At 37.4% G+C, this 26,179-nt stretch overlaps 1 protein-coding gene and 1 long non-coding RNA gene across 33 annotated transcripts in view; one reads left to right on the top strand and one right to left on the bottom strand.

Annotated features, from left to right (window-relative positions):
* The window catches only part of MTFR1 (mitochondrial fission regulator 1), a 59,264-nt gene that overhangs the window by 10,969 nt on the left and 22,116 nt on the right, over window positions 1-26,179 (top strand). For 26 of the 32 annotated variants that reach the window (XR_014057343.1, XR_014057339.1, XR_014057330.1 and 23 more), the window contains 3 exons: window positions 4,360-4,499; window positions 11,564-11,662; window positions 21,322-21,437. Coding sequence is in view for 4 of the 32 variants with exons in the window: in XM_081503304.1 (XP_081359430.1) it covers window positions 4,437-4,499; window positions 11,564-11,662; window positions 21,322-21,437 (278 nt within the window). In the remaining 28 variants the exon portion in view is untranslated. Of the gene's footprint in view, window positions 1-4,359; window positions 4,500-9,431; window positions 9,539-11,563; window positions 11,663-21,321; window positions 21,438-26,179 lie in introns of those variants that run through there. The other 6 variants (XR_014057327.1, XR_014057325.1, XR_014057326.1 and 3 more) reach the window with 2 other exon arrangements.
* On the bottom strand, window positions 8,045-9,359 carry LOC145510986 (uncharacterized). The gene is made up of 2 exons (XR_014057354.1): window positions 9,263-9,359; window positions 8,045-8,365 (listed from the first exon to the last, which is right to left on the bottom strand). It is a non-coding gene; the product is annotated as an uncharacterized LOC145510986 (long non-coding RNA).

The raw sequence follows: 26,179 nt of genomic DNA, 5'->3' as shown, positions 1-26,179 counted from the left end.
CCGGCTCCTCTGTCGATAGTTGTTCAACAGCTCTATCCATCCTCTTGCAGGAGATGAGTGCACATCCTTCTACTCTGCCATCTTGAACCAGTCTCTCTCAATAGTTTGATGTATATCTTTCTACAAATGAAAAGGTTTACAGAAATGAAATCATAGTTTATTACCCTCCTGTATCATACTATCAAGTCATTACATAGACTGTAACTCACTTTTAATAGATGCATAAAGTTTTGTAATATCCATATACTGTAATTAACAAGTGTTTTATTCATGAACATTTAAAGTTGATCCTAGTTTTGTGAATAGAAGAAGCACTGCAGAAAGTGTCTTTATATATTTTGTTATGTGTAATGCTTTTATTTCTGCAAAAAATTCCTGAAAGTCACATAATTTAATCAAAAGCTGTATGTGTTTTTAAAACTTTTATTTGAGGCGTAACTTAAATTACAAAAAGTATGTAAGTGTGCAGCATCTTGATAAGCATTCCCAGAGTAAACACATCCAACTGTCTGTCTGTCAAGAAATACAGCTTGGCCAGCATCCACTGGAATCCCTCAGTCAGGCCTACTATCAGTCACCACCTCTGTCTCCACAACAATTAGAAAAAAAACTTTAAAAAAAAATTCATAATCTGTGATTAGCTTGCTTTTAGTTTTACCTGTCTTAGATCTTTATGTAAATAGACTCAAACAGTGTTGTATTGGATGCATTATTGTAAATATTATAACCACTCAGCACTGGCAAGAATATGTGTTTATGATGTACTAGCACTGATGAGTCCAGGGTGCACAATTCCATTTAGGGAAGGACTTGGAGAAGAGAGGACTCTGCTGAAGTCATAGCTGAATGATAGGGAATGCTCAGGCGTCTTTAAGTCAGTCCTCATGAGGAGCAGAGGGTGGTCAAGCCGTGCTTCTTAAGGAGAGCTTCTTTTGTTTGTTTCTTAAATGAAGGTACAATTTACAGACAGCAAAATTCACTCCTTTTGGTAGATTTCTTTGAACAGAGTCATGTAACCACCACCACAATCAAGATATAGACTATGTCCATTTTTCCAAAACCTGCCTTGGGCCTGCTGTAGTTGTTACAGTGGAGTTGCTGTTCCTCCACTGACAGTCCCTGGTGACCCCTGATCTGTTCTGTTGTCTCTTTAGTTTTGCCTTTGAGGGAGAGTTTTGAAAAGAACTTAGAGCAGTAATTCAGAGATGGTTGGATAGCATCACCGACTCAATGGACATGAGTTTGAACAAACTCTGGGAGATGGTGAAGGAAAGGGAAGCCTGGCGTGCTGCAATCCTTGGGGTCGCAAAGAGTTGGACATGACTGAGCAACTACACCACCACCACCACAAGAGAGCAGTGATTGATTGGAAACAGCCTGGATATAGAGTGAGCGAGAGTAAGCAAGTACTGGACCCTTTGACACAGTATTCTCTAGGGAGAGCCAAAGTTCAGTTCAGTGAGGGAGGAAACGCTTACCTTCATTCAAACAGGCTTCCAGAGAGCACAGTGGAGCGGTCTGGAGTAAAGGGTAGCTGTAGGAGGCCCCCAGCTATGTGACCTCTCTTCCATGTTTTCTGTTTAACAAGGACCATTCCCCTTATTGAAAATTCCTTTTTTTTTGGTGACAATATCTCTCACATTTTTTGTTACCTCTTTTGAATATTTTTTTCCCACTGACCTTTGCTTGATCTTCAGGTATTTCCTGAGATTTCTATCCTGGCTTCATTTCTTACTCTGTATGAGTTAGCCCATTCACTCTTAGGTTGCATCTTCTAAGCCATGCTTCCTCATCTTTATCTCTAGTGCAGACTCTCTTCCTCACAAGAATAATTTTTTAAAAAATGGCAACCCACTCCAGTATTCTTGCCTGGAGAATCCCATGGACAGAGAAGCCTGGTGGGCTGCAGTCCATGGGGTCGCAAGGAGTCAGACACGACTGAACGACTTCACTTTCACTTAAAAAATGAGCAAAAAAACCTTCTCAATGGAAAGTATCAAAATATGCCCCCCAAACCTGTGAAGAACCCCTTACTAAAATTAAAAAGACTGACAGTACCAAGTATTGACCATTGACAATACCAGGGATTGTTGAACAGCTAGAGCTCTTTTATTTATCTGCTTTTGAGAGTGTAATTGGTATAACAACCTCAGAAAAGTTAGTTTCTATTAAAGATTTAGCTATGTATCTGTATATATTAAGATCTAGCAATCTTACTCCTGTGTATAAACCCAAGAGAAATTAGTTCTTATGTGTACCTTGCTATGTTATATGCATGAATTGTTTCAGCAACTTTATTTGTAATAGCTAAAAATGGAAACAGCCCAAATGTTCAGGAACAGTAAATTGTGTAACACAACATTGTAAATTAATTGTATACTTCAACAAAATAAAACAAGAAACAAAAAACCCCTAGTAAATTGGGTAAGTAAATTGTAGGTAGAGTATCATAGCAAAATACTGCACATCAGTGAAAAAGAACTGTGATTCCCAAATCATGGGAATAAATCTCAGGCAATGTTGAGTGAAAGAAGTCAGACCCCAAAGAGTACATACAGCCCGCAAATGTGATAGACTGCAAATGTGAGAGTACTATTTAGGAGGATGAAGCATGGATGTTGACTGGGTGGAGGCTCACAGGAGCTCTTGGCATTCTATAAGTGTTTTATATTTTGGTTTGGATGGAGGTTCTACAGGTTTATACCTGGACACACTTAAAATTTGTGCACTTTTCTGTGTTAAGTTAAATCTCAGTTTCTAAAAAAGGGGTAAGGGGAATTCCCTGGCCATCCAGTGGTTAGGACTTGGCGCTTTACTGCTGAGGACTCAGGTTCAATCCCTGGTTAGGGAACTAAGATCCCACAAGCCTCGAGCCATGGCCAAAAAAAAAAAAAAACAGTGATAGGTTTTCAAATCCTACATAAAACCATCCTTTTTCTCTGATCAGTTTTTTTTGGGGGGCAGTCATCTCCAGCTTATTTTTGGCCCTCTGCACTTTTTATTCCCATTACCTCTCAGAGTATTCATTCTTATAAGCAATTATAGATGCTGGTAATATTAAAATATATTAATATCTCACCACTGTTGTAGTTGTGACCGTTTCTTAGTTACCAGTAAATTATATGTTCCTGTTAGTGCTTTCTCTTTCATTACATACTTTGATCTGTCATTAGAGCTGGTCTCTTTCTAGTTCCTGTTTCACCCAGCGTCTGGCATATTTATGGCATCTTTATTCTACCCCACTCCCCTCCATTCTTTATAATTGTTCCATCAAGTTCTTCTCAAAGTGTAGGCCACAAACTTTATTTCTGGTCTACCAGAGGATAAACTTCTATCAGAATGTGAATCAAATATATCACAAAGTACACAGTTTTTTTAAAGGCTTCCTGGAGAAGAAAGCACATTGATTTATAGACTGGTGTACAGTCCTTGTCACTTTGGAGACCAGCTCTTCCAATAAACTGGTTTATGCCATATGAGTTCATAATTGTGTCAGATATAAAGTATATTGATGGGAAAAGGAGGAGGATGAGTGGCAGGATCATAGCACCAGTGAGTGTGGAAGAACTTTGTCATCTTGTTTGACCTTCTGGCATCTGAAGCCCTGCCTTATATTTATGGAATTCCATTATGATTTTGGTGGAAGGTAGAATCTGCTTCTAACTATGGCCAGGTGCGAGCTCAGTCTCTCAGTCATGTCCGACTCTGTGACCCACCAGGCTCCTCTCTCCATGGGATTTCCCAGGCAAGAATACTGGAGTGGGTTGCCATTTCCTACTCCAGGGGATCTTCTTGACCCAGGGATCGAATCCACGTCTCCTGCATTGCCAGGCAGATTCTTTACCACTGCACCACCTGGGAAACCCTGTAGCCAGGTAGATTTGACCAAACAAATGCCACTAGTAAGACAGCAACTCAGGAGCCAGTGAGACAGAGAAGTGGGACCTGGTAGATTCTGTTCCGTCAGGAGTCACAGTAGCAGCTGCAGAAGTGTCTCCCAAGACAGTTGTGCTGTAATTTTGGATGTCTTTCCTGGTTCTGTAGCCTCTAAGTTTCTTCTAAGATTGTTATCTACTGAGTGTCTTTCCATAAATATATTTTCTGCTTAAGTCAGCCACAGTAGGTTTTCATTGTTTTCAACATAGAACTCTGACTGGAAAAGTTAAAAAATAGTTAGAAAAACAATTGTAATACTGGTTTATATAAAGCTGATCTCAAGCAAAAATTTTTTTTAATTTATACACACACACAAAGATTTAAGATGCTGTAGAATAGACTGACTTTGTGAGACGTGTTGTAGACAGTAAAGACTCTAAATAATAATTATTTCACTTTAGTATTTGCATTTTCAAATTTCAGTGTGCTTTATGGACCATGTGCTGCTATGTATGCCTGAAGTACTTGAAATGCAAATTTGGAGAGACTTTGCCATCTAAATGCTTGGCTGGATTAAACGCCTAATTAGGATGATTTTTCAACAGGTTGGAAGCATGCAATCGGTGAGTGCTCAAAATTCATTTTTAAAATCCAGACGTTGAGAATTTTTTTCTGAGAAAAATGAATCTATGTATGGCCAACATATGTACTGTTTAATTTGCTTGCTATTTAAATCATGGAAGTGAATCTTTATCCAGCATCCTAAGGGATGGGTTACATCAAAAACTTATCCAATATTCATGTGACTGTTAAAAGCAATGAATTTGTTATTCGTGAGGAAAAGACTTAAATACATATACATATAAATCACTGAGTAAAATATGTTTGACTAATGCTTGACACCTCAGTGTTGTAGAACTGTTAATATTGAGATATTGAATGCTTTTATAATGTGGTTTGTCACACAACTGTTTACAATAAAAGTCATGTCTGCTAAAATACAACTACAGATATGAAGAAAAAATTAGTGTAATATGGTTATTCTATGCCAAAGATGCTCTAATCTTAACATTTAAAAAATATATTCTACTGATTCCTAATTTTTTTTTCAGACCCAGTGTAAAGTTATTAGAATAATAGTTGTACCAAGCATATTTTGTGGAACATTATCATTTTCAAATTCGGTGTTATTGGTGACATGGAATTAAGCTGTTTTCTTTAAAGATATAGGCAAGTTACATAATTTGAGTATACTTTTAATTGCATTGCTTTTATGTTTTGTTTTTATTTTGTGTCGCTTCGTGTTGAGAAGGTTGAACTTTTATTTCCCCCAAGCTCCCAAAGTTAACATCTATTTTCTTTGGAGATAAAAAGCAAAGAACCAAATAAAATTACCCTTTTTTTATAGTTGCATAATTTTGAGATTATCATCTTGAGGATAAGCGATGGGAAAATGGTTTGTAAAGTTAATACTTGTGTCTTTTTCAGTTACATCTTCTCACATTTCCAACTTCACTTAGTGCAGCTATACCACCTTTCTTACTTGCTGCTTACCACTATTTGGCTACCTGGGGCAGATGAACATTTCAGTACTGACAGCAAGAGAATTTCTTTTCCATTCGGAAAGTCAAGAAGCTTTTGTTGCTAATGATTCGCCCAAAGTGAAGCTTTACAGTTTGTGATTCCTTTTCATTTGCAGTTTTAGTAAGAAGTGTAGTTTAGTGGAAAGATCATATATAGGTCTTGGACTCACACACACCTCAGTCTGCAATTTATTTCTGCCAGTTACTTTCTTCATCTGCAGAGTACAGATGGGAAGAACTGCTGCTGCACAGTGAGCCTGTGGATTAAATGGCAGGGTATGTACAATGCCTATCAGTGGCTTATATGTAGCGTAGGTATAGTCAGTGATGGTGAACTTCCTACCACTTTGCTCTGTCATCCTCCTGCCCCCGCCCGAAGTCGGGCAATGTGACCAGGGCTGATTGAGGCCAAAGTGCAGAATTTTGTTTCAGAAACAGATAACACGCTTTACTTAGTTTAATTTGCTTATTTAGCTTTATTCATTTTGAACTGTAAAACGGGTGCCTTTCATCAAAGAATGGACCAAGTAAGAGAACATTCACTTGCTCCCAATATTGTAATAAAAACTGACAGCCCTTTTTACTAATGGCAGATGGAAATATCATTTTTTTAATGTAACATATGATCATCACCTTTAACCAGTTAACTGAAAGTCTATATAAAAATAAATTGTCTCCTAACGAAGCAGTGTGACCCTTTGGAGTTATTTGCTGTCTTTGTTTCCTGGATCTCTCAGCCTGCTACCTAAGAGTAATCTGAAAATTAAAGAAAAAACAACAACCACTGTTTAGTTCCATTTTTCAATGATAAAGTACGTATTTCTCACTGTTTTGATATACAAGTGAACTCAGTACTGTGTTTGAATATATTCAAGAACAAAAACTGTCTTCATCCTTTACATATTTTATCTGCCTAAAAAAAAGGGCAAGTCTGAGATCAGGATTTTGTTTTTGGTGATGATAACCTATTTGTATTTTACGACACAAATCAGCGCCATCATAATAGCTATCGTTCATTGGCTTAGTATACCCAGTTCTTGTATGCATATTATCTGCGTTCACTATGAATCCAATTCTGATTCCAAAATCCTCTTTTTTTTAGTGTACTTTGCTACCTCATATAATAGGAGAAGATGACAGTATTTATTAAATAATACATATTTAAATCTTTTAACGCTCATAGGCATGAGGTCCCCATTTTATAGATGAGGAAAGGGAAATATAGAGGGATCGATGACTTGCCAGCTTTATACAGAAAATAAGTGGTAGTGCCTACTTTTATTTCTTTTTTTATTTTATTTATTTTAATCTTGGCTTTTAAAGCCAGTCCTACATGCTGCTGAGGCCTTTCTGTTTTCTCTTCATTGCCTTCCATTTGGCCTCAACATTTGTTTGACTTTAAAACTATATAGAGCTGACCCTTGAACAATGTGGATTTGAACTGCTCACATCCACTGATATGCAGATGTTTTCAGTAGTAAATACTACAGTACTCCAGGATCCATGGTTAGTTGAAACCGGGGATGTGAAACCCTGGATATTGGGGGCAACTGTAAAGTTACATGTGGATTTTGTCAGGAAAGTGGGGCAGTGCTTGGTGCCCGCAACCTCAGTGTTGTTCAGGGGTCTGCTGTATTCACATTTGTCCAAACTTTCTCCTCAGTGTATTATTACTATATATTTGCCCTAACTTTCTCCTCAGTGTATTATTACTATATATTTGCCCTTAAGTAAAAATGTTTTTAAACTAGAGAAAGCAAGCTATGAATCTAATGTGATTCTGGTTAATCTCAGTATTTTACATTGAAAAGTTATGGCAAATATCTAATTTGAATTAGTAATGTATTTCCAGTAATACTTAAGAATTGTACCCTTGTTTTCCTCTTGTGCTTTGGAGGAAGCCTGTGAATGTGGCTAGGAGTTTAGATGAGGAAGAGAACTGAAGGAAGGGTTATCTTCAGTTGGGGAGTTCAAAATTGTTATAGAATTGCATCTTCCTATCTTTACCCCCTTCTCCCCAACACACACTCTGTTTCCCTTGGAATTAAGAATTTATACCTTGTTGGGTCCTAGACTCCCTAAAAATTTGATTAATAGTATGGCCCTTCTTCCCAGAAAAATGTTGTGTATGCACACAATTTTGCATATAATTTCAGGGATATGTGAACCTCAGAATAAGAACCTGGGATTAGTATTACATAGTTTTTCTAGAGAAAAAAAAATTTATTTAGAATTAAGTTTATACTTTCTCTTGCTAAGTGGTGACTCTCAAATAGAAATACAGATTAAACTAGTCTATAACAAATGAATTAACATATAAAGCTTGAGAGCATTTGTCATGATGAGACAGATGACAGCTTCAGATTCCAGCCTCACACTTCAGCACTGTGACAACAGCATTGCACATTGTTAAAAAAGAACAAATAGCTTTCCTGTTGTCATCCTCCTGCCTTGCTGTCATCACTTTCAAACTCTGTTGTTAAATGTTATGGACTGTCATTGCTAGACTCAGATATGCAAACACCCCCTCTCCCGATTCATTATTACATTACTTATCAGTAGTTCTTATGAATAAAGCAAAACAGTTTTTTAATTTAATAATTACATTTATTTAATTATTCCTCAATGGAATTGAATTCTTGTTTCTTAATGAAGTGGAATTGTCTAGTAATGACAGTTTTCTCCCTGACCTCTCTCTTACATATGAAAATATTAATGACAGTTTATCTTTAGAGGAAGCCTTTCCTTCTCCAAACAAGTATCCTGATAAGCCAGTTCAGCCACCAGTTAGGACAGGAGATGCGCTTGGGCCGTGCAGCCTCCCATCGTGCGCAGATGGTGACTTTCCATACCATCTGTTCATTATTTCTTTACAGCCATTTACAGCTTCGCCCCCTGCATGAGGACTGAATAGAAAAAAATAGAGTCAGACCTAGTTTTAGAGTTCCTGGAAGTTAGCTGCTCCTTCCTCTAACTTTTTCTTCAATCCAGTAAAGTTTATGGCCCCTTCTCTTTCTGAATATCCCAGTCACTAGCTCATTTAGGGAGAAGGCAATGGCACCCCACTCCAGTACTCTTGCCTGGAAAATCCCATGGATGGAGGAGCCTGGTAGGCTGCAGTCCATGGGGTCGCCAAGAGTCGGACACGACTGAGCGACTTCACTTTCACTTTTCACTTGCATGCATTGGAGAAGGAAATGGCAACCCACTCCAGTGTTCTTGCCTGGAGATTCCCAGGGACGGGGGAGCCTGGTGGGCTGCCATCTATGGGGTCGCACAGAGTCAGACACGACTGAAGCGACTTAGCAGCAGCAGCAGCTCATTTAGACCCTTGCTTCATATTTTTTGGTGCTAAATGCTATGCAGTTCACAGGTAACAGCAGAACCACATTATGTTAGTCCACTGCTGCTGCTGCTGCTAAGTCGCATCAGTCGTGTCCAACGCTGTGTGACCCCACAGACGGCAGCCCACCAGGCTCCCCTGTCCCTGGGATTCTCCAGGCAAGAACACTGGAGTGGGTTGCCATTTCCTTCTCCATGTTAGTCCACTATGTATACTTAAAAAAAAAAATCATGTAAAGCAGTCTGTTCTTTTACTTTCCTTAACTTTGTACAAAAATCCTAAAGAGTCTACTTATTCCTTGCAAGTAAAAACTGAGTCTTTGGCCACCTTCTTTTGTGGAAGTCACCTGCTAATTCTTTCCTTCTCATATTAAGCAGATGGGAAGATAGTAGTTGAAACTTAGTCCTGAAGCATGCATAGCAAGGAAAGCTAAAAGCTGGCAGAAATCTTAGTTCCTGACCTTAGCAAGTCCTTTCTGAACTTTTCTTTGTGAGCTTTTTTATCCTCTCCCTCTGCAGTTAAGATCATGCTTACTGGAGGGACGAAAGGTTTCACATTAGACTATGTAACTGTCACATTATGATGCATAAATAGTGTTCTACTTGTACATCATAGAAGAGTTTTCACTTGTGGCTAAATAGAAGACACCAGAAGTGGTTCACTGGTGTAGTTACTATTGCCCTATGGATTTTTTTTTTTTTTCCTTTAAAGATCCATGTCTATTAACACGTATAAGGTAAAGAGTTTGCTTAAATACTGTCCATTTTAGAATTGCTTGTCCTTATTTTTTCTTGGCCTCTTACGTTGAGTTTGTAAGTCTGTGATTCTTCCCTTTTTCCTCTGGTCAGGTGATTTTCCTGCTCTTAGTTCTGATGTGTTATTAATACTGTTCATGTGATGATCTTCTGTATGATCATTGGTGTGGATAATTTCCTTTCCTCAGCGCCACATAATTCTCTTCTAAGCTTCACATAGCTTCCTCTCTTGTATCCTTTGTTTAATGTTCTTATTTCGGTATTGATGTCTTTCCACTGACCAATTTTCCAATCTGTATCATCCTTTTATATTTCTTAAAAAATATTTATATCTCTAAAGCGGGAGTTAATATAGTTTTTGTTGGTTGAAGTGTTAGGCTATTAGTACTTTCTGGAACTCTCCCAGGTAAAATGATCAGTGAAACGTTGAACATTGTTTTTAATGCATTAAAAAAAACAATCGAAGTATAGTTAATCTGCAGTGTTTTGTGAGCTTCACATGTACAGCAAGGTGATTCAGTTAAACATATATAGGAAAATATCTGTTCTTTTTCAGATTCTTTTTCATTATAGGTTATTGCAAGATGTTGAATATAGTTCCCTGTGCTGCACACAGGGTCCTTGTTATTTTTCTGAAACTTTGAACATATTGATGATGACAATTACATGAGCTGGGGCAGATGCCAGAGGTATATATACCCCATGATCCTCACTTTGACTCATACTGTTAACCTTCAATTGGATTTGATTGCTAAAATATAAGAGATCAGACTGCTTCTCTGTTCGTTTTACAAGTTATGCATGCTTTTAGAATGGTCTAGAGGTCTAGTTAGGGTTATGTGTGGAAGCCATGGCTCTTTACACAAACACTGCTTGGTCAAACTGTGATTCCATTCTTCATATTAGAATGGGCATGGAGTGACTTTAAAAAGGGGTCAGTGTCCATGGCTCAGAATACATTATTTATTTTAGGATATAATTGAATATTTAAGTTGAATGAATTAAGTAAATAGTCAAATCATTCTCCCTCTTGTCTTTTAAAATTGCTTTTTAATAGCATACTACCTCTCTTTACCTCTTCTGTCCAGGCTTTCAGGTATAGCACTGAAAACAGATGGATAGTTTTTCTCTTTAAGGAAAGAGCCTATACTTGGGGCAAAGTTTCAAGGTACATGTTGTAATGATTTAACATTTAACATGCATTTTTTGTTTGCTTTTTGCTTTGGAGGTTTATGTTTGTTTTTGCTTTAAGCACAGCATAATGTTCTCAGTGTATTATGATTTCATCTGAAAAGTTCTGCTCATTAGGGTTATCACTAGCCTATTTAGTACCTTTGTATAAATTAGGAAAAGGTACCTTTCCCCCTAGACAGGGCCTCATGAGAAAATGTAGTACAACTGGATTTTGGCCCCCACTCATCCTTGGCCAGGCCTTCTTGTGTAAGCAAACAAAATGAAGCATTGTGCATGGTACAAATTCAGATTCTGAACTTTGTACTGATTTGCATTTGTTTTGAAAGCCTGTTATAACAAAAGCAGCTTGTAGTTTTGAGAGACTTATGCATATATAAAATTCTAAAAATAAAGCAGAGGAGATAAAATAGCTTCCTTTGCAGAATAGTATAGAAATCTAATGAAAATAGATGAGAGTTTTTATTCCAAATATAATATGATTTTACAATTACTCGCTCTTTTTTGGGGGTGGGGGCACGCCAGCTTGTGGGATCAGATCCCTGACCAGGGGTTGAACCACTAGGCAACTCCCACTAATTGTTCCTTACATTTTTATATGATGTCTTACATTAAGCTTTACTGCATTAATAACAGCCTGCTAAATATATTATTGCATTTTTAATTGAAAAATATTAGCTCATTTCCTGTAACATAGAGCATTCTGATTCCATAATTAATGTGTCAGCTTGTCATGCAATTAATTGTCCGATGCTTTTCTATGAACAGTTCCGTAAGTCTTGTCATTGAACTTTTGGTCTTTCCTACTTCCTCAGGTTCTTTGGTCTGGGAAGCCATATGGGTCATCTCGGAGTATCGTAAGGAAAATTGGTACCAATTTATCTCTGATCCAGTGTCCAAGAGTTCAGTTTCAGGTACTGTATTTTATATACTTCAGATTTTATATTAATATGTTCATTGGTAATGTAAATAGGCAAGGCAGCTTTAAAAGTACTTTTTGAACCTCTCCTTCCATTGATGCCACTATCAATAAAATAAGAGGATAAAAACCACAGTAAAGTCTTTCTAATTTTAGTTCCTCTGTGAAGTGATTATTCAAGTTCTTTAAGACATTTATCCTTAAGAATACATATTTGAAGACTTAGAAGCATATAGTAAGCCAAGCAGTTAATTCCCAGGTAACCTTGAACATTGTCTTATAGCACCAAATCAGGAACCACTCACCTCTTTGCTTGGATATAAAGGTCATATTTTTTTGATCTGGGCTTTTGTTCCTTTCTCTTGTTTTAGTGTTAGACACGTATCACATAGCTTTGTTCTTGTTTTTCAGTAATTCTCTACAACAGTAATAAGACAAAACCTTTCAGTTCAACATCTAAGTATAATATAAAGTTCAGCAGATATTTATACCAATTTTAAATACTAGATTAGCATGTGAAATGTGGAAGATATATATTTAACTCATAATTCAGAAGCGCTCTTGTGAGCTTACTAGATATTATGTCTTACTTAAAAATGACTCCTCCTTGTAGAGACAGTTAACAGTCTGTTCCTCAGTAAGTGGTAGAAATTAGCATTTGTTCAGATTGACTAACAAGATTGGTCATTGTTGTGCCCACTAGCAGATTGACTGGCAAAACCCTTGTGCATCAATCTAGACATTGACAAATTGGAACTTTCCAGAAGTAATTTTTATCAAATGATACAAAATGATAAATTTTATCAAATTTAAAAAAATTAAAATGGAGAAACCTATGGTAGTAATTCTGTCAAGCGCAGTATCTGAGAATTCAGTTCAGTTAGACACCAATTGCCGATGGCTTTATTTGCCAATTTCCTTCAAATAACTATTGTGTTAACCAAGACTTACTAACTTTTCTTCTGATTGCACTGTTCCATTTAAATTCTATTTATCAATCTGCTTAACCTAGTTGCAGGAGAACTTGGCTTCAGCATTTGTGTTCACCTAGCTAGATGTGAATGAAAGCAATGGAGATAATCTAGCATTTTCTGATAGCAGCCCAAATCTGCCTTGACAGTCAGTGGGCTAAGGTACTAGGGCCACGTTCATTTTCTTGGCAGGAGCCTCTTTCTCAATGTTATTAGTTACTTAGAAGGGTCTGAGCAGAAAAACAATTTTAGGTTTAGTACAGGAGCTACATTTGAAAAGAGATTAACATAAGGAGAGGAATAAGGTATGAAAAATACTGGTGACCTATTTGAGAGTGTAGTAGAAAACAGAAGACATTTGTTTAAAGTGAGATTTTTACTTCTAGGCAGCTTTGTAGTATGCTGCTGCTTTTCAGATTCAAACTCAGTCTTAAAGTGTTTTATCTGCTACTTAGATAATTTGTCTGCTGTTTTTCCTCTGTATCCTCTGGTATTTTTGTTTTGCTTTTACCATGTCTATCAGAAATTTAAAAAATGGAAAATCTTTGAAAAATATAAGGGATGCAGTTTAGAGTAATAAAATTGACAATCATTTTTGCTATTTTTCTGGCTCATTGGAGGTTTGATTGATATGGAATATGTTTGGACTGTCTAGGACTCTAACATGACTATAGGAAGTCTGAAACTGGGAAGCCACTATTAGACCCAAGGAGAGTAGACCCCATTATGGGGCCCTATTTGGGAGACAGAAGTTGAAATAGATTAAACTTGAGAATGAAGCATTCATGGGTCGATTCAGAAGCAGTAGTCAAAGCCAGTTCTTGGTTGTCCTGGGTGATTTCAGTGTCTTTGGAAACACAGTTTCATATTTTCTTTACTTCCTCTACTCTTGTTGGCTTTCACTTCTATTCCTTCCCTTGTACCCATACTCATAGGCAACACCTCAACTGTGTCCCCCTCACAACAAGTTTTACTTCTGAAATCTTAGGCCTCAGTATGTTCCTTCTAGATCACACCATCTCTTCACTGTTGTCAGTTGACCCATTATCTGGACAAGTAAGACTTGCACATAAACCAGGGGCAACACAGGAATGTTACTTTGTGATGTGAGGATTAGGATAATCTAACTCTGAGTATCATAACTGGTACATAATTAGTGCACAATAAAAAAATGCCAGTGGTGGGATTTTATTGTTATTGCCACCTTACAGCAGAATAGCAAATTAAACTTATTTGGCTCACTAAGTGAACTCTGTGATTTTACAAATTTGATTTCTGTATATTTATAGGGTCACAAATCAGAACATAGACCAACATGTTTATTTACACTTGCATCCAGTTAACAGTCACAGGGAATATTGGGCTGGGAATAAAATGAGATAATGAATGTAAAAGCACTCAATATATTTTTGCTATATTGTTTGTTGGAATGGGGTTCAGAGGTTCTGATTTACAGTGGTTCTCAATACTAGGTGCATATTTAAATCACCAGGAGCTTGAAAAAATAAAACATACATGCTTGGGCTCCACCCCCCTCACAAAGACACTTAACAGGGCTTATAAAGAATGTAGATGTCATTCAAAGCTTGCTAAATCTGAATTTCATATATTTGACTTTCTTTCATACGTTTGTTTTTTAAAACCTCTTCAAGAGGTTTTGCAGCTGGGGTTGAGGACTTCATTTACAGGTTGTATTTTCATATTTTGCTGAAGAAAGTTTAAAGCAGTAACATGCCTATCTGTTGGCAAATATGAAAGTAGTCACTAAGGCACCTTTAGGGTCATTTTTATAAATTTAAAATTTTATGAGTTTAACAAATGGAATTTAAGTGTGGCTTATTGGGGATGATAAATAAATACTACACTTAAACCTAAGGCAACAAAAAAGTGATCTTGCATGCTATCAGACAAAGGGATGGGTGGGGACTTGGCCCTGTGCTATAGGAGTTTGAATCCCTGCTCTGCAGACCTCTGGGTAATTTTACCTGGACTACCTTTTTTTTTTTCCCCTGTGGAAACCCTGCCCCAGGCTAGTTTTTGGGATGGCTAAGAGTGATTGTTGGAACTGGTGGAGAAGGGAATGTTCTGTAACCAAACAAGTAATGATAAGATTCTCACTACAATTCTCACACTGGCACTAAATCGGGAAGGAAAACAACCACCTGCCACATGGCATTTAGCAAATAAACTTGAGATCCATGTATTATGTTAGGTATTGTTGGTTAGTGATGAACCAAACAGCCATGATCTTCACCCTTACTGGGATATAGTTCTGTGGAGAGATATTAAACAAGGAAATAAGCTAATAAATGTACAATTACCATTTATACTGAGTGCCCTGAAGGAAAAATTAGTGTAGCATGGGAAGACTAACAGGTGGTCCAGGAGGAATGATAACTAAAGATTAGAAAGAGCCAGCCCTGCAGATAGCTGAGGAAAGGAATGAAGGTGGGAGTGGTGTTGGCTAGAACAGGAAGCGCAGAGGTCCTGAGGCAAGACTGAAGTTACTGTGTGAGGAAGCCAGACCAGGCCCCTCTGTCAGGAACAGGTGAGGTGGGAGACATAGTGTATATCATGGTCTTTGATGTCTGAGCCTTCTGAGGATAAGTACCTGGATTCATACTAAGAATCCTTGTTAATCTCAACATTTTTCCCAGTTTGTTGTTGCTGGTGTTGTTCAGTCATTAAGTCATGTCCGACTCTTTGTGACCCCATGAACTGTAGTATGCCAGGCTTCCCTGTCCTTCACTATCTCCTGGAGTTTGCTCAAACTTATGCGCATTGAGTTGGTGATGCCATCCAACCATCTCATCCTCTGTCACCCACTTCTGCCTTCTATCTTTCCCAGCATCAGGGTCTTTTCCAGTGGGTCAGCTCTTCCCAGCAGGTAGCCAAAGTATTGGAGTTTCAGCTTCAGCAACGATCCTTCCAGTGAATATTTAGGGTTGATTTCCTTTAGGACAGACTGATTTGATCTCCTTGCTGTCCAAGGGACTCTCAAGAGTCTTCTCCAGCACCACAGTTTAAAAGCATTAATTCCTTGGTACTCAGTCTACTTTATGGTGCAACTCTCACATCCATACACGACTACTGGAAAAACCATAGCTTTGACCTTTGTCAGCAAAGTGATGTCTCTGCTTTTTAATACACTGTCTAGGTTGGTCATAGCTTTTCTCCCAAGGAGCAAGCATCTTTTAACTTTGTGGCTGCAGTCACCATCCACAGTAATTTTGGAGCCCAAGAAAATGAAATCTGTCACTATCCCCCCCCCATCTATTTGCCATGAAGTGATGGGACCAGATGCCATGAATTTCATTTTTTGAATGTTGACTTTTAAGCCAGCTTTTTCACTCTCCTCTTTCACCTTCATCAAGAGGCTCTTTAGTTCCTCTTTGCTCTCTGCCATTACAGTGGTGAAAGGGAAAGTCGCCCAGTCGTGTCCGACTCTTTGTGACCCCATGGACTGTCCATGGAATTCTCTAGGCCAGAATACTGCAGTGAGTAGCCTTTCCCTTTTCCAGGGGATCTTCCCAACCCAGGGATTGAACCCAGGTCTCCCGCATTGCAGGCAGATTCTTTACCAGCTGAGCCACAAGGAACGCCCCATTAATGTGGTACCATCTGCATATCTGAGGTTGTTGCTACTTCTCCCAGCAATCGTGATTCCAGCTTGGTCTTCATCCAGCCCTGCATTTCGCATGATATACTCTGCATTTAAGTTAAATAAGCAGGGTGACAATATGCAGTCTTGACATCTTCCTTTCTCGATTTGGAACCAGTCTGTTGTTCCATGTCTGGTTCTAACTGTTGCTTCTTGACCTGTATACAGGTTTCTCAGGAGGCAGGAAAGGTGGTGTGGTATTCCCATCTCTTTAAGAATTTTCCACAGTTTGTTGTGATCCACATAGTCAAAGGCTTTAGTGTAGTCAATGAAGCAGAAGTAGATGTTTTTTGGGAATTCTCTTGCTTTTTCAATGATCGAATGGATGTTGGCACTTTGATCTCTGGTTCCTGTGCCTTTTCTAAATCCAGCTTGAACATCTGGAAGTTCTAGGTTCACATACTGTTGAAGCCTGACGTGGAGGATTTTGAGCATTACTTTGCTAGCATGTGAAATGAGCACAATTGTGCGGTAGTTTTAACATTCTTTGACGTTGCCTTTCTTTGGGGTTGGAATAAAAACTGACCTTTTCCAGTCCTGTGGTCACTGCTGAGTTTTCCAAATTTAAATTTACCAGATCTAATCCCTTGAATCTATTCGTCACTTCCACTGGACAATCATAAGGGATTTGGTTTAGGTCATGCCTGAATGGCCAATGGTTTTCCCTACTTTGTTCAATTTGAGCTTGAATTTTGCAATAAGCTGATGATCTGACCCACAGTCAGCTCCATGTCTTGTGTTTGCTGACTGTATAGTGCTTCTCCATGTTCGGCTACAAGGAATATAATCAATCTGACTTTGGTATTGACTATCTGGTGATGTCCATGTATAGAGTCATCTCCTGTGTTGTTGGAAGAGGGTGTGTGTTATGACCATTGCGTTCTCTTGGCAAAACTCTGTTAGCCTATGCCCTGCTTCATTTTGTGTTCAAGGCCAAACTTTCCTGTTACTCCAGGTATCTCTTGATTTCCTACTTTTGCATTCTAATCTCCTGTGATGAAAAGGACATCTTTTTTTGGTGTTTGTTCTAGGAAGTCTTGTAGATCTTCATAGAATCATTCAACTTCAACTTCTTTGTCTTTATTGGTTGGGGCATAGACTTGGATTATTGTGATATTGAATAGTTTGCCTTGGGAAATGAACCAAGATCATTCTGTCATTTTCAGATTGTACCCAAGTACTGCATTTTGGACTCTTGTTGACTTTGAGGGCTACTCCATTGCTTCTAAGGGATTTTTGCCCACAGTAGTACATATAATGATCATCTATATTAAATTTGCCCATTCCCATCCATTTTACCTTGATTCATGAACCTAATAGTCCAGGTTCCTATGCAATACTGTTCTTTACAGCATTGGACTTTACTTTCACCACCAGACACATCCACAACCGAGCATCATTCTGCTTTGGCTCAGCCTCTTCATTCTTTCTGGAGCTATTTCTCTGTTCTTCCCCAGTAGCATATTGGACACCTACTGACCTGGGGGGCTCATCTTTCAGTGTCCTATCTTTTTGCCTTTTCATACTGTTCATGGGGTTCTCAAGGCAAGAGTACTGAAGTGGTTTGCCATTCCCTTCTCCAGTGGACCACTTTTTATCAGTCCATGACTAGCAGGGACCTGCCCTTCAGCATTATCCGTTACTTTCTGATAATCTGCGGTATGCTAGCATGAAATGTTATACTGTGTTTGATGTCCATTTCTTGATATTAATATTTTTGCTATAAGATGGCCATTAAGGATAACCGAATCAAGATTACAAGTGTTATGTTGTATAAATTTGGTAGCCTGGCATAGTAATTTGAAGTCCAGCTCTGTAAATAACATTTATGATATTTTATTCTTTCTCAGTAATTGACTTCTTAGAGACTTGTTTCTCCATTGGGGGTACTGTTAGTTACTTTCCTGGGTTATTTTGAGAGATAAACACATTTCTCTCCCTCTCAACTCTCAGGTCTTTTTTCTTTCTTCCTGTTTACCCCTCACCTTCTTCCCTCCCCCATTCTAGGTGTGTCATGAATAGAAAGTGTTAATAAATGCTCAGTTTTTTTTTTTAAGTGACCACATCACTCTGCAGTGTTAGTGCCTGCATTTCAGCTAGAGTATTTGGTGTTCTTTACACAGGCATGCCCTGTGACCTATTGGTGTCACTAGATTAAAATGCAGAAATTCTGCTTTTAATATTTTAACTATGATAGGAATTGGTAGAAAAAGAGGAATAATTAAATCTGTAAATAAAAAAGCTAGATGTTGTTATCAATATTTTACAGTATTGCTTTGAAGAATACATGTTTTGCATTTAGCTAGAAACAACTGGTGGTAAAATAGACTGAGTATATTTACTGTTACACTGTTTTTGGCGAGAAACAGAGAATCCTGGTTCCTGGGATCAGTGTGTTTATTTTATGAAAAGTCCCATGAGGACATGCTGAGTTCTTCTAATATTTTATTTTAAGTATTTCAATACTTTATATTTTTCTTTTATGTATTTTATTTAATAAGTCAGTTTCTTTAGTATAGTTTTACATTATCAGAATGTTTTAAATCACCTAAAATTAGTTTGGTAAAATTCTTGAAATATAATTGAATTGGGGAGGGAGGTGGGAGGGGGGTTCAGGATGGGGAACACATGTAAACCCATGGCTGATTCATGTCAATGTATGGCAAAAACCACTACAATATTGTAAAGTAATTAGCCCCCAACTAAAATAAATAAATTTATTTAAAAAAATATATATATATAATTGAATCTTGGATAATTTAAGTTGTATCAAATGTTGATTTGAATTTCTTAAGATCAGTAAAAAATACAGGGCTACTAAATTTTGCTCTGAATGAAATGCTTTTCTTACTTTCTGAAAAGACTTTGGATACTGATAAACACTAATTTTAATTTTAAATTTTATAATCCCCTTGATTTTGAAAAAGAAAATTTTTCTATCCCTTCACTGTTGTTGTTTTGTCTTTTCCCCCTACTAACAATAGCTGTGATAGGACAGGACCTTGCTGGAACCTTCAGTAAGTTGACCTTTACTTTTTCAAACTTCCCATCAGTCATCCATGCATGTCAGTAGTGGCGTCTACATCACACTTGCTAGAATTCCGTGCCCTCAGACCCCGTGCCTATGCTGACCTCACCTACACTAGCACTTTACTGAGTGAATTGTCCTTGTCATTTCATGCTTATGCTACTGAATGCACATTTCAGCAACAGCGGAAGAGGCCTTTTAAAAAAAGATTAGTATTACTGTTTTTTCAGTTTTATTTTTTTGTATGAGTTCGGTTTCCCCAGGGACTTTGTTAGGCTTTTTTGGTGGCATAAGTCACTGTTATACTCTAGATATGTAACTTAAATATTTAAACTGCTTTATTTTGTGGGGCAGGATGTCAACTAGAAATGATACAGATATTATTAATTCTGGAATTGGTGCTTGATAGTGTCATTAACATTTTCATTTCATTGAGCTCATGTTGTAGACATGATATTATTTCAGTGATTACATTTAATCATTGTTTAGTAAGATTACAAACTAAGTCCATGGAATAATTTTTTTTTTAAAGTTTGTGCGAAAAGCAACATTTCATGTTTAATATATGAAGTATTACAGATGTAAAATTGACAAGTATTGTATGATCTTTACATTATAAAATACTCTGACAAGCTGTCACAAAACTTATATTTTTGAATATTCTTAGAAAAGTATCATTTTGCTTCCTTTTATGAACAAAACTGAGATGAAAACAGCAATTTTTGTAACCTTCATGGGAAGGGAAGAAGTCTTCAGGTCAAAACTGGATTTATCATAAATATACCTTTCTTCCTACCAACTAGTAACTGTATTAGAACAAAATTTATTTTCTAAACAAAGAATTATGTAACCAAACTGATCTTCATGAACTAGCACCTAAAGGTATTTAAAATTTTTAACCATATTAGTATTATGTGTTTGTATGGTATATTTTACAGTCGAGGAAGAAGTATTAATTCAGTGTAGCTTCCAAAAGCTTCATCTGCAGTGATAGTAAGAAGGTTCAAACTAAGCATGGGTTACAGTAGAAACTTTCTGATAAACACGTAAATATGTAAATCTCTCTCTTTGGCCTTTTAAGCTTTTTTTTCAATTAAGAAGTCTGCATTTTCTTTTTTATTTAAACCCTATAGGAAGTATCTTATTAATCTAATAACTATTTTTAAGTTATTATTCATTGGCCTTTTGGCTTTGAGGTATTATTCCATAACAAAAATTAAATTTAATTCTTTTTCCAGTTTTTTCAAGGTAAATTAAAAAGTCTGCATTTTCTTTATTTAAACCCTATAGGAAATAGTATGTTAATCTGATAACTATTCTAAAATTATTATTCATTGGCCTTCTGGCTTTGAGGCATTATTCATAATACAAAACTTTAAGTTCTTTTTCCATGTTTTGAAGGTAAATTTCAGAACTTGCATGCTTTTTCTTTGTTATATTTCAGAATATTCTGTTACTTCATCTCTGTTTAAGGTTTGGTAGGGAATTCTACTCTACTGCTATTTGTATTTTCAGTTCTTTAGTATAGTTAATACTTTTATTTAAAAATCAAGCCTTAATGACATTTAAAAATGTATTTTCATTCTTATAACAGCAATATCCATTAAAAAATATTGCCAGATTTAGCACAAAGCAAGGTCGCTTGTTTATTCTTGTTCCTGTACTTTTTACTACATCTCTTCAGAAAATAATTGATTTCTAAAAATTTTCTTAATGTTTGAGGATGAACAGCGTTTTTTTTTTTTTAAGTCAGTCTCATTTGACCTGTAAAATAAAAATTGAATAAGTTAAATTATAATTCAGAGATTGCATACATTATTAAACAACCGTATGACATAAATAAAGGTCCCTTTCATGGAGACCTTCAGTGGAAAGTGAGAAAACTGTCTGTGTGTTTGTAATGCTAGAGCTGAAGCTTTTCCTTTAGGTAATTAAATGTTTCATTCTACCATTTTGGTGCCAGACAAAGAATTTTCCCTATTTGTAACTTACAGCTGACCAGCCCCACGAGAGAATGGAGCTCCAGCCCCCCGGGAGAGGATGCAGTGGTGTCTTTTGCTGATGTGGGATGGGTAGCCGAAGAAGAAGGAGAGTGTTCAACAAGACAAAGGTTAGCTTGGGTGGCTGTCAGCCTGAGAATCAGTATTTGAAGATGATACATTTGCAGTATTTCCTTATTTTTAAACTTAAAACTTTTTTTAAACTTGTTTTAGTTGCAGCACATGGATCCTTTATTTGTGGTATTTGAACGCTTATTGGTGGCATGTGGAGTCTGTTCACAGTTCCCTGTTGTTGTTCAGTCCCTAACTCGTGTCCAACTCCTTGTGACCCTGTGGACTACAGCATGCCAGGCTCCTCTGTCCTTCATTGTCTCCCAGAGTTTGCTCAGATTCATGTCCACTGAGTCAGTGATGCTATCTAACCATCTCATCCTATGCTGCCCCCTTCTCCTTTTGCCTTTAATCTTTCCCAACATCAGGGTCTTTTACAGTGAGTCGGCTCTTCACATCAGGTGCAAAGTATCAGAGCTTCAGCCTCAGCACCAGTCTTTCCAATGAATATTCAATTATTTAATGAGTAATCATTCCAATGAATGATTTCCTTTAGGATTGACTGGTTTGTTCTCCTTGCTTTCCAAGGGACTCTTTAGAGTCCAGCACCACAGTTCAAAAGTATCAGTTCTTCGGTGCTCAGCCATCTTTATGGTCCAATTCTCGCATCCATACATGACTACTGGAAAAACCATAGCTTTGACTAAGACAGACCATTGTCAGCAAAGTGATGTCTCTGCTTTTTAGTATCCTGTCTAGGTTTGTCATAACTTTCCTTCCAAGGAGCAAAAGTCTTCTAATTTCATGGCTGCAGTCACCATCCACAGTGATTTTGGAGCCCAAGAAGATAAAATCTGTGACTTCTTCCACTTTGTCCCCTTTTATTTGCCATGAAGTGATGGAACTGGATCCCATGATCTTAGTTTTTTTAATGTTGAGTTTCAAGCCAGCTTTTTCACTCGGCTCTTTCACCCTCATCAAGAGGTTCTTTAGTTCCTCTTCACTTTCTGCCGTTAAGAGTGGTATTATCGGCATTCCTTGCCCAGGGATCAAACCCAGGTCGCCTGCAGTGGGAGCACAGAGTCCCAGCCACTGGAGCACCTGGACCACCAGGGAAGTCCCTGCAGTATTTCCTTTTATTAGCCTAATATGATCTCTAGTAATTCACTTCTCTTTTTCGTCATTTTTTTGGGGGGTGGGGGGCAGTAGTCATCTTTTCTGTTCATTTTAAGGACTCAGCTAGTATTTGTAAAGTTCTTAGAGACATATAACTATTCTAGGTCCTTAAGAATTATAGAATTCCTTGCCCTTCAAAAGTTTACATTCTAAAATGAAACCAGAAAGACCTTACCATCAATGTGTTTAGATAAGTAGAGTAAATATAATGGTCTTACTAGAGCAAAGGCATCACTGTGGATCATATTAGAAGACTTGTATGTATAGTCAAGATGAGTTTTGATTCAAAGGAGACAGTGTAAGAGAGACATGCTTTCATTGATTTAATAGAGCCTGAATAAATTATTGACTTCTGTTCAATCTAATAAACACTTATTCAACTCTTCATTCTTATTAGGTATCAAGGATACAGAGATAAAGTAAGACACAGTCCTGGCTTTCCAGGAATACTTGGAAATATTTGCTAAAGGAGATTACAGAAGGGAAATCAATAATATCAATACTGGAAAGACTACTAAATAAATACAGAAGGCCACAGGGGATGAGAGGTTCAGCAGGGCTTCTCAGGGAGGGGATGCCAGAGCTGAGTGCTGAGGTGCGATAGGAGCCATTCAACTGGGAAGGCTGTATTACAGGGAAAGTGAACATGATTAAAGGTACTCACCAGGAGCCCACATGGCATGTTCAGGAAACTCCAAATAGCTCTGTGAGGCTAGAGAGTAGCAGAGAAGGGTAAGCTGTAGGAGATGAATATGGAAAGTAGGTTGAGGTTTAAAGGTCATACATATTAGGGTAAGATATTTATACTTTTTCTTGAAAGCAGTGTGGAGCCTTGGAAGAAGCTGAAGCACCATCGTAATATTACCGAATTTGTATTTTAGTTAAAATTTACCAAATTTGTATTTTAGTTAAAATTTCCTGTAAACAGTATAAACAGTGGAAGGGAGCCAGGCCAGGAAATAGGCTAAATAAGAGATGGTAAGAGTTTGACTAAACTAAGAAACTGACAGAACACATGAGAAAAAGGACAAAAATCAAGGGATACTCAGAAGAATTTAAAAGACTTAGAAACTTTTTAGGAATTGGGGTTGAGAAAGGAAGAGTCTAGGAAAACTCCCAGGTTTCTGAGAAGGATATTATGAGAATGGGGTAACAGTTAATAATATAAGAAAACAGATTTCTTTTTGGTGGACAGAAATAGGAGGTAGTCCAGTGTGGACTACACTGTGCTTGAGTGTCCTGTAGGACACTTGCTCTGGAGGTTGTTTATGTAGTTAGATATTGATAAGGACATGTGGATGGAACGGCTGATACCCAGAATACTCATGGAGCATATATAAGACAAGAAATGCTAGCTGGATAAAGCTAGTGTTTGGGAGTAAATAAGGGGAAAAAAGGGGGGAGGGGGGGGACTTCCCTACCCGCCCGAGGCAGCTCAAGAGCCAGGAGAAAACCAGCAGAGAGTGTTGTCATGGAAGGAGAGGTAGGAGACCTGCAGGGAAGTGGAGTAAACGGCCATCAGTGTCAAACACTTAGAGGCGAGTAAACCAAAACACAAGCATGTTTCCATTTTGTTTTGTAGTTGAAAGATGACTTTAGAAAGAGTAATTTTATTTGAATGGTATTAGCTGAATTGGAGAAGGAAATGGCAACCCACTCCAGTGTTCTTGCCTGGAGAATCCCAGGGACAGGGGAGCCTGGTGGGCTGTCGTCTATGGGGTCGCACAGAGTCGGACACGACTGAAGCGACTTAGCAGCAGCAGCAGCAGCTGAATAAAATAAGGACCAAATAATCCAATAGCAAGAAGGAATTTGACTTGAATGATAGGTAGGAGAGCGGCCATAGCATTAGATGAACAGACCAGGTTATTGCAGGATTAGCAGGTAAAAAGCCTTTCTTTTTTAAGATGTTTATTTTTTGACTAAACTTTTAATTTTGAGATAATTATAGATTCTTTACATGCAGTTATAAGAAGTACAGAAGCACAGAAGTTATAAGGGTACAGAAGCATTCTCCATACCCTTTAATCTCCAGTGGTAACATCCTACAAAACATGGTGCATTATCATAGCCAGGATACTGATGCCAATATAGTCAAGATGCAGAACATTTCTCTACTACAAGAATCCCTCATGTTGGCCCCCTGTTATAGCCACACTCACTTCCCTCCCATCTCCAACCCCTCCTTAATTAACGGCAACCATGTACCTGTTTTCCATTTTCACAGTTTTGTCATTTCAAGATAGTTGTATAAATCAAGTCATACAGTATACAGTTTTGGGGGACTGGCTTTTCTCACTAAGCATAACCTCTAATGATGCATCCAGAGTGCTGTGTGTAACAGCAGTTCTCTTTTTTTTTTTTTTTAAGTGCTTAATAGCATTCCTTGGTATGGAGGGACCACAGTTTGTTTATTCATGCACTGGCTGATGGACATCTGGATTGATTCCAGTTCTTGGTTTCTCTTAAGTAAAGTTAATATGTACAGGATTTTGAACCAGCATGAATTTTCCTTTCTCGGGGATAAATGCCCGTAAAGTGGCGTTGTTGTTTCATGCGAGTCGCAAGGTGGTTGCGTGTTTATTTTTTTAAGAAATTGGCTGAATCATTACATTCTCACTAGCCAGTTTCTGTGCTTCCTCACCATTTGATGTTTTCACTCTTTTTTTCCTTTTTTATTTTTTGCCATTCTAATAAGTGTATATTGTGCATCACATGATTTTAATTTGTATTTCCTTAATGGCTAATGATGAACATTTTTCATGTGTTTGCTCTCTTCATATGCTTTTGAATAGAACATCTCTTCATGTCTTTTGCCCATTTTCTAATTGGGTTTTCTTTTAAGAGTTCTTTGTATATGCTAGATATGAGTCATTTTTCAGATATGTGGTTTGTAAACTTTTTCTCCCAAATGTTGGGCAAGTAGCAAAAGTAAAGTAGGACAAGTTAAAGCTTGTCTTTTCCTCTGTTAACAGAGTCTTTCACAGAGCAAAACTTTTACATTTTAATTCATTCCTTTTTCTTTTTATGGATCATACTTTTGGAGTCAGTATAAGAGATCTGTACCTAATGTTAAGATCCTTCAGATTTTCTCCTGTTTTTTTCAAGCTTATAGTTTTATGTTTTACAGTTAAGTCTCTGATCCTTTGTCTGGTTTTGGTATCAGGGTAATAACAAGCTTCAAAAAATGAAGCTTATCTATTTTCTGAAGAGATTGTGTAGAACTGGCATTAATTCTTTAAACATTTAGAAAAGTTATCCTGTGAGCCATCTGGATCTGGAGATTTCTTTTTGATGACATTGATTGATTTTTTTTTCATGGAAAGGCATTTTGTTTTAAACATAGCAGTGTGTACCTGTCAATCCCAAATTCCCAGTCTATCCTCTTCCACTCTTCCTCACTGGTAACCATAAGTTCATTCTCTAAGTCTGAGAGTCTGTTTCTGTTTTTGTAAGTAAATTCATTTATATCATTTTAGATTCTGCATATAAGCGATATCTGTGATATATGTCTTTCTCTGACTTAGTCTGATGATCTCCAGGTCCATCTGTGTTGCTGCACATGGCATTATTTCATTCTTTGTGAGTAATATTCCATTTTATGTATTTACCATGTCTTCTTTAT

This window comes from Giraffa tippelskirchi, chromosome 6, assembly GCF_054371585.1.
Source record: "Giraffa tippelskirchi isolate mGirTip1 chromosome 6, T2T-mGirTip1v1.2.pri, whole genome shotgun sequence".
Classification (NCBI taxonomy): Eukaryota; Metazoa; Chordata; class Mammalia; order Artiodactyla; family Giraffidae; genus Giraffa; species Giraffa tippelskirchi.
The sequence above is the reverse complement of the archived record's forward strand: the minus strand, read 5'-3'. Positions and strand labels throughout refer to the sequence as shown.